Genomic DNA, 12316 nt, shown 5'->3' with positions numbered 1-12316 from the left:
CAGTTAGTTCTTACAGTTTTCATAACATTTTAAAAAATGAAACTCTTGACAAAGAAGATTCCCACATGTTCTTAATATAACGATGATGATTTTAATTCAAATATCTGATTAACAGAAAAAAAATAAACCAAGAGAGCCACCAAAAGTTCCCAAGTCAGCTCCTTTCTTCATTCCAACAGTTCCTGGTCTTATACCCCGATATAGTGCTCCAGAGGAAGAAAAAGATACGCAGGTAAAACCAAGAATGAATATGATAGAGTGTATCTAATGTATTTTAAAAGAAAATCTCAAGTGCTTTTTAATGCCGAGTAAAATCTTGCTAAAGACTTTAAAGCACCAGTTTTAATGCATTTACATTAATACTTTCTTTCTTAAAGTCTTTTATGCTGTCAGTAGGAGAATAATCTAATTGAGATGGAAAAATACAGTTGCATATTCATGTACACTCTCTTGTGCTTTCATGATCTAGTCAAAGGTAGTAAACCTTGGAGTACTGGCACAGAAATCTGATTTCTACATTCATCTTGAAGAAGCCCTGAGCACTAATGAATGTAAGTTAACAAGACATTTCACTAAAAATGTAGATGCTAATAATATTTTGATATACATTTGATTTCTAATGCCAGAATTGTAACATGTGGGAGGAAAAAATAGGCATAGTACAGTAGAAAAGGCAAAGAGAATGACTTGTTACATATAAAGCTGACTAATAGATAGCCAACCTGGATCAAAGATGCATTGGTACTCTTGCTTGCCTGCAGCATGAAGCCCAATTCTGGCTAAAACCACGTAAAGAAGATAACGTTCCTAAGATTGTTAAACTTTTTTGGAGACTGTGATGATCTCACCCAGAAAAAGTGCTATGTGTTATTTGTAGGGTAAGAAAGAAAGGGAATGATCCGGTGAGGAATAGTCTGATCATTCACAGAAACATGAAGAAGATAATTTGCCTAGCAAGTTCTGTTTTCAAGGCTATTTCACGAAATGTTCGGCAAACCTAGAGCTTTAATTGATTGCTTTATCAGTTAAAGCTTAAGAAGAAGCAACAGCTATAAAGTAGGTTCTTGGATTTCTTCTAACATTCAATTCATTTTGAAATTCAGTCACTTAACTTGCCTGTGGAATGTATCTGATGTTTTCCCTGTTTAACTTGTGCTACTACAAAGTCATTGAAATTTAGACTTTTGGAAATTATTGCTGATGTAGCTGGCCTGGAAGTGTAAATGGATAGTCACTGGTAGCTTGTCCACAAGGCAGTTCTGCTGGGAATTTTTCTACCCCTTCTTAAACTCTCTTAAGATGACCAGTTCACTCAATGGCATGTAAAATATTTTGTGTGCAGAACTTTGTTATCTGTCACAAACAAGTTGTGTTTTTATGCTGTGTTTTTAGTATTTCAATTGATAGTACTTTATTAAGCTGTTTCAGAGCTGTTCAGAGACAAATGAAACATGAGGTGAATATTTTAAAACTAAACCAAGCACCTAGAGACTGGCAGTATCAGGGAGTAAGTGCACTCCATGATGCATTGCAGTAGTGATCCCATGGGCCTCCCTTAGGCCACCTCTCTGCTGTAAGGCAGGTGCACTACACGGTCTGTGCTGTCATCCCAATTCAGGGAGTCTGCTGATCCGATCTCAGAAGCTGCTGGGGTGTAGCGTGGCTCTGGCCTTGGTAGTTTACAGGCATCTGTTCTAAAGGTGACTAAGCTGTGTAAATAAATAGGATAATACTAGAAGCCATCCTGGTTTACAATTGGGATGGAGACAGGGTTTCATACCTCAGATCAGGACTGTGGAACATAGACTGAGCTGGGCACCTTTTCCATGTTTTATGTGTACCAACTTCATAGTGCGTTCCATGCTTGTTTTTTCAATGTCACAGCACAAAAATGACTTAATGCATCTGTTTAGTGCTCTTTATATCACAATTACATTTAAAACTAGCTAATGATTTTCACAGGAATCGAATACAAATAGAAACAGATTTATACCACTTAAGGAATATTAGCCAATGCCTGATACCATTAGTTGCCATGGTGTAGGAGTATAAGAAGTTGATCTTCTTAGCAACTTCTTAGCAGAAGAAATATGAATTACTAGACATTTTTAAAAATGTTTTTGCCAACAGCTGTGTTTGCGACCATACATATTTTTATTTCTGCATTTTTAAAGCAAATGGATGGAATTCTCAAAGCTCAGGTAGGGTTGCAGAAATCCTGAGGAAGAACATTTATGAAGAGGAGGAAAGAGGTTGTAAATTGCATGTATTTCTACCATGGAAAAGATTTTCCCTACCCCACCACCCTCAAGGTCCCAGGAAAAGCAGGAAGAATTCGCTTAACAAAAGTAATAATTACCTTAGATGCACCAGGTGATTCCCAATTTAGCCTTGTGTCAATAAGAGTAAACACTGTAAAGATCCCTGGTAAAAGTAGTACCCTGTCTCTTCTAGGATGTATTTGCAGTAACAGCTTGAAGACCAAAGTATGTATGTTGTTCTTCCCAAGAGATGTAAAATTACAATGTTGTGATTAATAAGAAATTTTGTTCAGCTTAAAAAACAGAAATGGGAATCCAAATACAAAGATGCTACTTGTATTTTTCAAGACAAACTTAAAAATAAAATGCCGTTGTCTTATTAGATACGTACTTCTCTTTAGTATGTGATGGGACAGTAAATTAAAGGCAGGATGGCATTTCGTGGAAAACAAAAGGGTAAGAGCAGAAACTTGAAACATACAGTCACTGCTTAAGAATTTTGGAATAAACTCATTCACATGAAGGATTTGTAAGATTCTTTTCTGCAAATGTTACTGATAATGTATTCCTTAATGCTTTAACACAGATACAGCACCACTTAACTTACTGAAAAGCTTTGGACCATCGAATATTGAGATAGAACTAAGGGGTTTGGCCCCTGAAGGTGGTGGCTCCATGGAGGTGATGCAAAGCTTTTTGAGAATGATTGGAATGATGCTGAACAAGAAGTACAACTTCGAACTTGCTCAGGCATACCTTGCATTATTTTTAAAGGTAACAATTTTATGATAAAATTTTATGTTAGTCCTATTTAAAGTTATGGTTGTCCAGTGAAAGTATGTAAATTGTCTGTTTGAAATAATTAAGTGATTTTTGTTTGGTATGGTTTTAAAATGACTGAGTGTATCAGATGATTTGACAGTTCATCTGATCATAGTAAAGAAAAACTTGCAAAAACAAATATTGTGAAGAGGAACCATGCCAGATAGGTTTTCTTCTAGTATCCATTACTTAGAATGGTTTTGGGTTTTTGTAACATACTTAACTTCTTAATAGTTGTTAATTGCTAAGTTAAGACATGCTGTGTCTTAAGTAAGAAAACAATTCAATGCACGATGTTTGGGGAAGTAAAATTGGCATTTTGTTGGACTTATCACTAGACATTGCAAGCCTGAATTTACTTTCCATGTGAGTGGGCTGCCTTTTTTCTGTTACATGTTAAGCATCACAGAGCTAATGGAATTCTTCCCAGATGTGCGGAAGTTAAAGTTATTGGGATAAAATACAGTGGCAATTATGCTTAGAAAGTGGTTTTGCAAAAGACTGAAACTCTTCTGTTGTACAAATTCTTGTTAGGATGCTCTGATTTATGAAACTGTGAGAAAGCAACTCATTACAGTTTACTAGGAAAAGTTCTTTTAAACATTCATACACATGTAATACTGTCTATTTAACTGAATATTTCTTAATAGCAATATTGCAGGGATTGGTTTTAAAGGTAAGAGTGTAATGCTGGACAAATACAACTTGCTCTTTTCCTTTTGTTAAATAGAAAGCATGGGGCAGCTTCCACAAGAACAAGTAGTGCAGACGAATAGGAGTAGATCTGTAGAGTGAAACACTAAGGGTTAAGGTCTTTATATTCATTCATGAGTGGCTTTTTATCATGTTGATTTATTATTAGTCTGTTTTTCATTAGTCTGGTCCCATAGATTGGGTATGATTACCAGATGCAATGTTAGGTGTTAGAATTAGTCTTTCTGCTTATAGTTTCATACAAAAGAAATGTAGCTCTTGCAGGGTAGATGAGGGACAGTTAGGAAATTTGCCTCAGAAATGTACTCCTAATCCAAACTACAGCAGAACAGTAAAAACTCATCCTGTGACACATGAACACCAGTATCTTTTGTTGCAGGTCCAAGTAAAACAACTCTGAGCTTAGCAGGTCTCCTAGATTTAAGTCGTGGCCAGGAAAATAATTATTCCATCCATTAAATGGTAATCACAGAATCACAGAATGTTAGGGATTGGAAGGGACCTCGAAAGATCATCTAGTCCAATCCGCCTGCCAGGGCAGGAACACCTAGGTGAGGTTACACAGGAAGGCGTCCAGGCGGGTTTTGAATGTCTCCAGAGAAGGAGAATCCACAACCTCCCTGGGCAGCCTGTTCCAGTGTTCCATCACCCTCACTGAGAAGAAGTTTCTTCTCAAATTTAAGTGGAACCTCTTGTGTTCCAGCTTGAACCCATTACCCCTTGTCTTACTGTTGGTTGTCACCAAGAAGAGCCTGGCTCCATCCTCGTGACACCCACCCTTTATATATTTATAAACATTGATGAGGTCACCCCTCCGTCTCCTCTTCTCCAAGCTAAAGAGACCCAGCTCCCTCAGCCTTTCCTCATAAGGGAGGTGCTCCACTCCCTTTATCATCTTTGTGGCCCTGCGCTGGACTCTCTCCAGCAGTTCCCTGTCCTTCTTGAACTGAGGGGCCCAGAACTGGACACAATATTCCAGAGGTGGTCTCACCAGGGCAGAGTAGAGGGGGAAGAGAACCTCTCTTGACCTACTAACCACCCCCCTTCTAATCCACCCCAGGATGCCATTGGCCTTCTTGGCCACAAGGGCACAGTGCTGGCTCATGGTCATCCTGCTGTCCACCAGGACCCCCAGGTCCCTTTCCCCTACACTGCTCTCTAATAGGTCATTCCCCAACCTATACTGGAACCTGGGGTTGTTCCTGCCCAAATAATATACTTAATATAATAATATGCTTATAATAATAATAATATACTTATTGCCTCTCTACAAGATTGAGAGGGGTTTTTTCTTTATGCTTTACCAAGGTTACTTTTTATTACGTAGAAAGACATAATCTGCCTGTATCAGTGGAGAGTGTACTGCCATCATTCTCTTTGCTTTATGCAACACGGATGATTAAAATAATAATCCTGATGGACCTCAGGGAACCTGTTTAACCTTTCAAGCATATAGAGGAATTTGTGATGCAGGTTGGAAAAAGGAGAAAGTTACCTTCTAGAGACATCTGTGATTGGAATAGATTCAGCAGCAGTAGAAGATCTAGTAAAACAATAGCATATTTAAGACAGTGTTTTGTCTTATCCCATCTAATACATATGTGGAATTAAAATGGCTTGTAAAAGACTAGCAAAAGGTAAGTAGCATTGAAAAGGGGTTGGAATTAATTCGAGGAAAAGAGTCCTTCCCTTACTTGGGACATTCCTGTAAGCTAAGTATTGGAATTGAATGAGGAAACTGCTCTCTGAATTATTTTTTTCACTAATTGCTTGTTTTCATTTTCAGTTACATCTTAAGATTCTCTCATCAGAACCAATCCTATTGGAAGAAGTATCCAGATTGTCAACGCAAATTGAGGAAACTTGGATTCATTTGCAGACTCTCTTCAATCAGAGTCTTTGTGTGTTAACATATATGAAGAGTGCTTTGCTGTAAAAGGCTTAATGTTGTCTGCAAAAAATTATCTTCAAAATAATGGTACAATTTACTACCAAAAATTTTGAATTCCAAGAATTACACTGGGACTACTGATGCTGTAGTTTATGCATCTGTGTATGGTAAAGTATTTTAGAATGTGCGTAACTGAGTATTTACTTCAGTCAGACCAAAAATAAATACACCCAGCTTAACTATTAATGTTGTATCAGTTTGTGCTCTTAACGAACAGTTGAAGAGCTAAAAGTAATGTAACATTATGCTTTCATGACCAAAAATGTAAATCAGAATGAAGAAAGGACTTGCCAAAAAAAAAAAAAAACCAACCACAAAAAATACCCCAGTGGGAATACGATTTCTGTGCAGGAGACCAAAACTTATGTTGTGCGTCAAAAAACAATTTTTGTTGATGCAAAAATAAAACAAAAATTCTGAATTAATAACAATTCATTAACATTGGTTTAAAGCAAATGAATATGAAAATTGGATTCCTCTGCAATCAGAGCACTTTTCTTATAAAGTTTATAAAGGTGTTCTCCTCACTTTGGCAAGCTGTGTTAACTGTTTTGCCTCACACAAGTATTTCTGAAAGCAAAGATTTCTGTTTGCACTACAAATGATGGAACTTAAAGAAAACAACAAAACCTAAACTAAAGGTACCCACCCATTTTTTTATAACCAGGTTTCTTGCTCTAATTTTGGAGGCTCAGTTTCTTAAAAAAAATAGGATTTTTTTTTTCTTAAGGAGGTAAAGATTACTGATATAAAACCTTTGAGTTTGGGGGAATTTTTAATTGAATAAGATGTTATTATTATTAATTCATATTTAGGTTTCAAATAGTAGGTTTGGGCAGAGCTTGGGACGTCATTGATGGGATATCTTTAACTTTGCTGTTTGAAATACTGCCTCACAACAGAAGAAACTCCTGAACAAGGCCTTTGATGTATTCACATGCTTCACCTACAGACAGACTAACAGAGTAACTAATACAAATGTATGCAGTTTTGATTAAAAAAACTTGAAAGATGGGTTTGTTGTGTTTGGCATAAGACTGAAACAATGGTGTGGTTTTGTTGTTCTATGTATGTGAGTTTGGGGGTTTTTTTTTTTTTTTTTTTTTTTATGCCGTTGCATTATGGATCTTTTCTTAGTCCATGTATCCTGGAACAAATCATCTGCAAATAGGTACATGCAGTGTAAAGTACAGAACACTGCCTGAAATAAGCAACAATTTCACATCTGTCATAAGATCAGCATCCTTTTGGCTGTTCCAATTTGCAAGAAGAGTCATCAAGATTATCAAATGAGTGCAGAGGTGATGGAAAGTCAGCTTTTACAGCTTCTCTGTGTTCTGGCTGTGCTTTTTATGTAATTTTGACTTGTGTTAACACTGGAAGGGAGAAATATTATCAAGTTTACAGACTCTGGTGTTCTAGCCAGTCAGGACTGAAAATGTGGAGTCCATGGGAATGATGTACACCTGAGGTTTTTTACAGATCACAGAATGGTTGGGGTTGGAAGGGACCTCTGGAGATCATCTGGTCCAACCCACTAGCCCCTAACCTGTACTGGTGCCTGGGGTTATTTTTCTCCAGGTGCAGGACCCTACGCTTGCCCCTGTTGAACTTCATCAGGCTCTTCTCTGCCCAGTCCTCCAGCCTGTCCAGGTCTTGCTGAATGACAGCACAGCCTTCTGGTGTATCAACCACTCCTCCCAGTTTGGTATCATGAGCAAACTTGCTGAGGGTGCACTCAGTCTCTTCATTGAGGTCATTGATGAAGAGCCTGAACAGGACTGGACCTAACACTGACTCCTGGAGAACCCCACTAACTACAGGCCTCCAAACAGACTCTGCACAGTTGATCACAACCCTCTGAGCTCTGCCATCCAACCAGTTTGCAATCTGTCTCACCATATGTTCATCCAGCCTGCACTTCCTGAGCTTGCCTGTGAGAAGGTTGTGAGAGATGGTGTCAAAAGCCCTGCTGAAGTCAAGGTAAACAACATCCACTGCTCTTACCTCATCTACCCAGCCAGTCATACCATCATGGAAGGATATCAGGTTGGTCAAACATGATTTCCCTTTGGTGAACCCATGCTGACTACTCCTGATGACCTTCTTTTCCTCCACATGCTTGGAGATCATGTTCAGAATGAGTTGTTCCATCACCTTTCCAGGGATGGAGGTGAGGCTCACTGGCCTGGGTCATCCTTCTTGCCCTTTTTGAAGACTGGAGTGACACTGGCTTTCTTCCCATCTTCAGGCACCTCTCCTCCACAACCTTTCAAAGATGATGGAGGTCAGCTTAGCAATAATATCTGCCAGCTCTCTCAGCACTCAGGGTGCATCCCATTGGCGCCCATGGATTTGTGGATGCCCAGTTTGCCTAAATGATCTCTAACCGGATCCTCCTCAACCAAGGGAAAGTCTTCCTTTCTCCAGACTTCCTCTCCTATCTCTAGGGTCTGGGATTCCTGGGGGCTGGTCTTAGCAGTAAAAATGGAAGCAAAGAAGGCATTCAGTAACTCTGCCTTCTCTGTATCATGCATCACCAGGGCACTCGCCTCATTAAGCTGCAGACCTGCATTTTCCCTAACCTTCCTCTTGCTGCTGGTGTACTTTAAGAAGCCCTTCTTGTTGTCCTTGAAATCCCTGGCCAGATTTAATTCCAAGTGGAGCTTGGACTTCCTCACCGCATCCCTGCATACGCTAACAGCCTCCTTGTATTCTTCCTAGGTCGTCTGTCCCTTTTTCCACGTTAAATAAACATCCTTCTTTCACCTGAGTTTTGACAGGAGCTGCTTACTTATCCATGCTGGCCTCATACTCCCTTTACTTGATTTCTTCCTTGGTGGAAGTGTTTGAAGTTTTAATGAAGTTTACAAATGAGATTTAAGAAAATCTTTTGTACCATAGAATGGTTAGTTTCTGGTGATACAGTTTTCAAGAATCCATTACTGTGAATTCCTTGAATGGATCTGAAGGAGTCCCGAATCCCTCAAACAGAAATGTAATATATAATAAACCTCTGAGCTTATAGGTTTTACTGTAATTAATTTAGAGCATCTTAAAGAATACTTTTTTGAGCAAGACGTTAGAATATTAAAAGATGAGTAAATCTGTAGTTGTGGACCTGCCTCAATAGGAAAAGGAGCAATGGATAAAGAACTTTCCTCTTGGATCAGAGCAAAGGTCTGTCAAGCCTTGTGTTTTGTCTCCAGCTGGTGCAAGGAATAGATGCAAAGGGTCTACCAAACAGGTCATGACAAAGGGATCCTTTCTCAAGCACATCACACCACCTTTCAGAAGACAGCTATTTAGACATTTCATGACCAGCTGTATTCTAACAGTTGTGTTTAATATTCTGTGACAGACCTGTTTGTTCTCTGTGAGCTCATCTAATCTCTTTTAAAATCCATTTATCCTTAACAACATCCTGTAGTAATGGGATCTACAATTTAATTAAATACCAAGGGAAACAATGTATTTCTGTTTGTATACTCCAGACCTGCTTTCTTCTAATGTTGTATGGCCCTCCTACGTCTTTAATGTGAAAAATAATAATTATACTCTAGTCTTTGAGGTTCACTGTCTCTCAAACACAGAGAGGCTGTGAAATGGTTTCTACTTGTGAAGGAGATACTTCATTTTATGGAGCATGCACATGTTTTTTCACTGACATGCAAGAACCTTTTTTGGCCATAGATGTTTAAATTTGTATGTGCCAAATTTATCTACAAAACTTGTAAGATTTGTAGAGGAGAGGGTTTTTGTTTGGTGGTGGTTGTTGTCTGGTTTGGTTTTGGTTTTGGTTGTGGGTTTGTTTTGGTTTGGTTTTTTTCTGTCTTTTTTTCTGGACTAATTTAAGTAATCAGGAGAAAGGAGACATACTTTTTGCCAAGCAGGCCATTCTTCTGAAAGCAGAACCAGCAAGCTAATTTTTATGAACAATTAATATAACACTGTTGACATAATATTTGCAGTCTGGATGATCTCATTAAATGTGTTAATGTAGTTTCTTATATCATACACAGATGTGTGTTAAGTCTACCTGGAACACTTCAGTCGTTTGCTTCAGAAAATAGTCTTTAGATGTTAGTCATATCCCATGTCCTTTATTCTTTTGTCTTTTCTTTGGCATTCCTAGTCAACACTGGTATTTCAGGAATGTTTGACTATTCTTAAAGCTGGTTCCAGTCTTACACCAATAGCTCTGATTGCTTCCTGTTCTTAGTGTTTTATTTTGCCCTTTTTCCCTCCACATCAAAATGGTGAGCAACTTTTTGCCATCAATATCTGCTTCAGAAATAAAAAATAATTTCCACTTGCTAGTGGACGCAAGTGGATATTTCACCTGCTACTTCCTGTATTAGTCCTTCACCCAAGACATCAAGGACAATATCTTGTAGTATTAGTCAAAAGTTGTTGATTACAAATGGTAAGACACATTATGATTGAATTTGATAGACTGGGCTTTGTGTTACTTGCAAGAACTCACTTTAGCCTATTGGCATTGTAATCGCATATGCAATAGTTTGTGAGAAAAATACTTAGCTGGATTAAGGGATATAGTAGTTGTTAACCCTAGGTTTGCTTCCAGGCAGGACAACTACTGAAGATTTCACTATTCTTACACAATGCCAAGCCTATTCTAGACTAGCTCTGGCTAACAGCTTGCTGTTAAAATTCTCCATCTTACTGCGTGTCACAGCACTCATCCCAGGTTCTTCTCAAGTCGGTTACTCACCTGTACCTGCCCGTCTTCCATTCTCACCATGATTTTCTCTGCTCTTTCAGCTTCTGAGCATAGCTGCTCCTCTTAGCAACTCCTGTACACAGCAGTGCTGTCAAGTTAGGTCTCAGTACTTCCATTATTTTCTTTTGACTGTGTTGTACATTCCAAACCGATTTGGTACTCACGGTTGTTTTGACACCAAACCATTTAGTTGGACCTTGTTCCCTGAATTTGTTGCTGACTGGATTCAAACTCTGAACAGTGAAGGCTGCTCATCTCTAAGCCACAATAAACCTTCACTGAAATTTTTACTTTCCTTTTCTCTTCAAGTAAAATAGAGGAATTATGAGGAAAAACACGCAAATGTGAAGTGAGAGTAAACAGATGCAGATGTTTACACATTGCTCAGCAGCCAGCTAGACCACTGCCTTGAAGCACTTGAACATTGTGTATGTTTCAAATTTAACTTGCTTCTTCAAAAGAAATGTTACAAAAGGTCTCAAGTATATGCAAATTGTGCTAATGCAAATGTCATTGTCCCAGAGTAAGGAAACTGGAAGATACTCATTTTCATCCTGTGAAGTAGAAAAGCTAAGTATCTGTTGGCATATTTGAACTCTGTTGATGAGCATTGTTTAAAGATCAACAATAGAGAGCTTCAGTTGGAACTTGAGAATAAAAGGAGATTTTATAACCATTGGAAGAAGGGGCAGGCTACACAAGAGGAATGCAAGAATGCTGTGAAGTTATGCAGGGAGAAAATTAGAGGGGCCAAAGCCCTACTAGAGCGGAGCCTGGCTACTGCTTTAAAAGGAAAAAAAAAATATGCTTTTATAAATAAATTAGCAACAAAAGGAGGGCTAAGCAGAATCTCCACCTGCTAGAGGATGTAGGGGGAAACATAGAGAGAGAGGATGAGGGAAAAGGCTGAGGTACTAAATACCTTCTTTGCCTCAGTCTTTAACAGTAAAACCAGTTGTGCTCCATGTGCACACACCCCTGATCCAGAAGACAGGGTTGCGGAGCAGAATGAAGCCCAAATAATCCAAGGGGAAATGGTTGATGACCTGCTACACCACCTAGACACACGTAAGTCTGTGGGTCTAGACGGGATCCATCCAAGGGTGCTGAAGGAGCTGGTGGAGGTGATCACCAAGCCAATTTCCATCATTTATCAGCAGTACTGGCTAACTGGGGAGGTCCCAGTTTACTGGAAGTTGGCAAATGTGACACCCATCTACCAGAAGGGCTGGAAGTAGGATCCAGGGAATTACAAACCTGTCAGTCTGACCTCAGTGACGAGGAAGGTCATGGAGCAGACCATGCTGAGTGACATCACGCAGCACATACAAGAAAACCAAGTGATGAGGCCCAGTCAACATGAGTTTATGAAAGGCAGGTCCTGCTTGACCAACCTGATCTGCTATAACTAGGTGACCCGCTTAGTGGATGAGGGAAAGGTGGTAGATGTTGTATACTTAGACTTCAGTAAGGCCTTTGACGCTGTATCCCACAGCATTCTCCTGGAGAAGCTGGCAGCTCATGGCCTGGATGGGTGTACTCTGCAATGGATAAAGAACTGGCTGGATGGCCAAGCCCAAGGAGTTGTGGTGAACGGAGCCAAATCCAGTTGGTGGCCGGTCATGAGTGGTGTTCCCCAGGGCTCAGTACTGAGGCCAGTTCTGTTTAATCTCTTTATCAATGAACTGGATGCAGGGATTGAATGCTCTCTCAGTAAGTTTGCAGATGACACCAAATTGGGTGGGAGTGTTGTTCTGCTGGAGGGTAGGAAGGCCATACAGAGGGATCTGGACTGGCTGGATCATTGGCCTCATTGCATGAGGT

The 12316-nt window shown here is 39.4% G+C and overlaps 1 protein-coding gene across 2 annotated transcripts in view; it reads left to right on the top strand.

Moving 5' to 3' along the window:
* The window catches only part of WDR36 (WD repeat domain 36), a 35249-nt gene extending 28487 nt beyond the window's left edge, over positions 1-6762 (top strand). For both annotated transcript variants that reach the window (XM_065656228.1, XM_065656227.1), the window contains exons 20-23: positions 116-232; positions 470-551; positions 2848-3035; positions 5584-6762. In XM_065656228.1, coding sequence (XP_065512300.1) covers positions 116-232; positions 470-551; positions 2848-3035; positions 5584-5733 — 537 coding nt within the window. In that variant the 3' untranslated portion in view covers positions 5734-6762. The remainder of the gene's footprint in view (positions 1-115; positions 233-469; positions 552-2847; positions 3036-5583) is intronic.
* Positions 6763-12316: the final 5554 nt, after the last annotated feature.

The sequence above is a fragment of the Caloenas nicobarica genome, chromosome Z, assembly GCF_036013445.1.
Source record: "Caloenas nicobarica isolate bCalNic1 chromosome Z, bCalNic1.hap1, whole genome shotgun sequence".
NCBI lineage: Eukaryota > Metazoa > Chordata > Aves > Columbiformes > Columbidae > Caloenas > Caloenas nicobarica.
The sequence above is the reverse complement of the archived record's forward strand: the minus strand, read 5'-3'. Positions and strand labels throughout refer to the sequence as shown.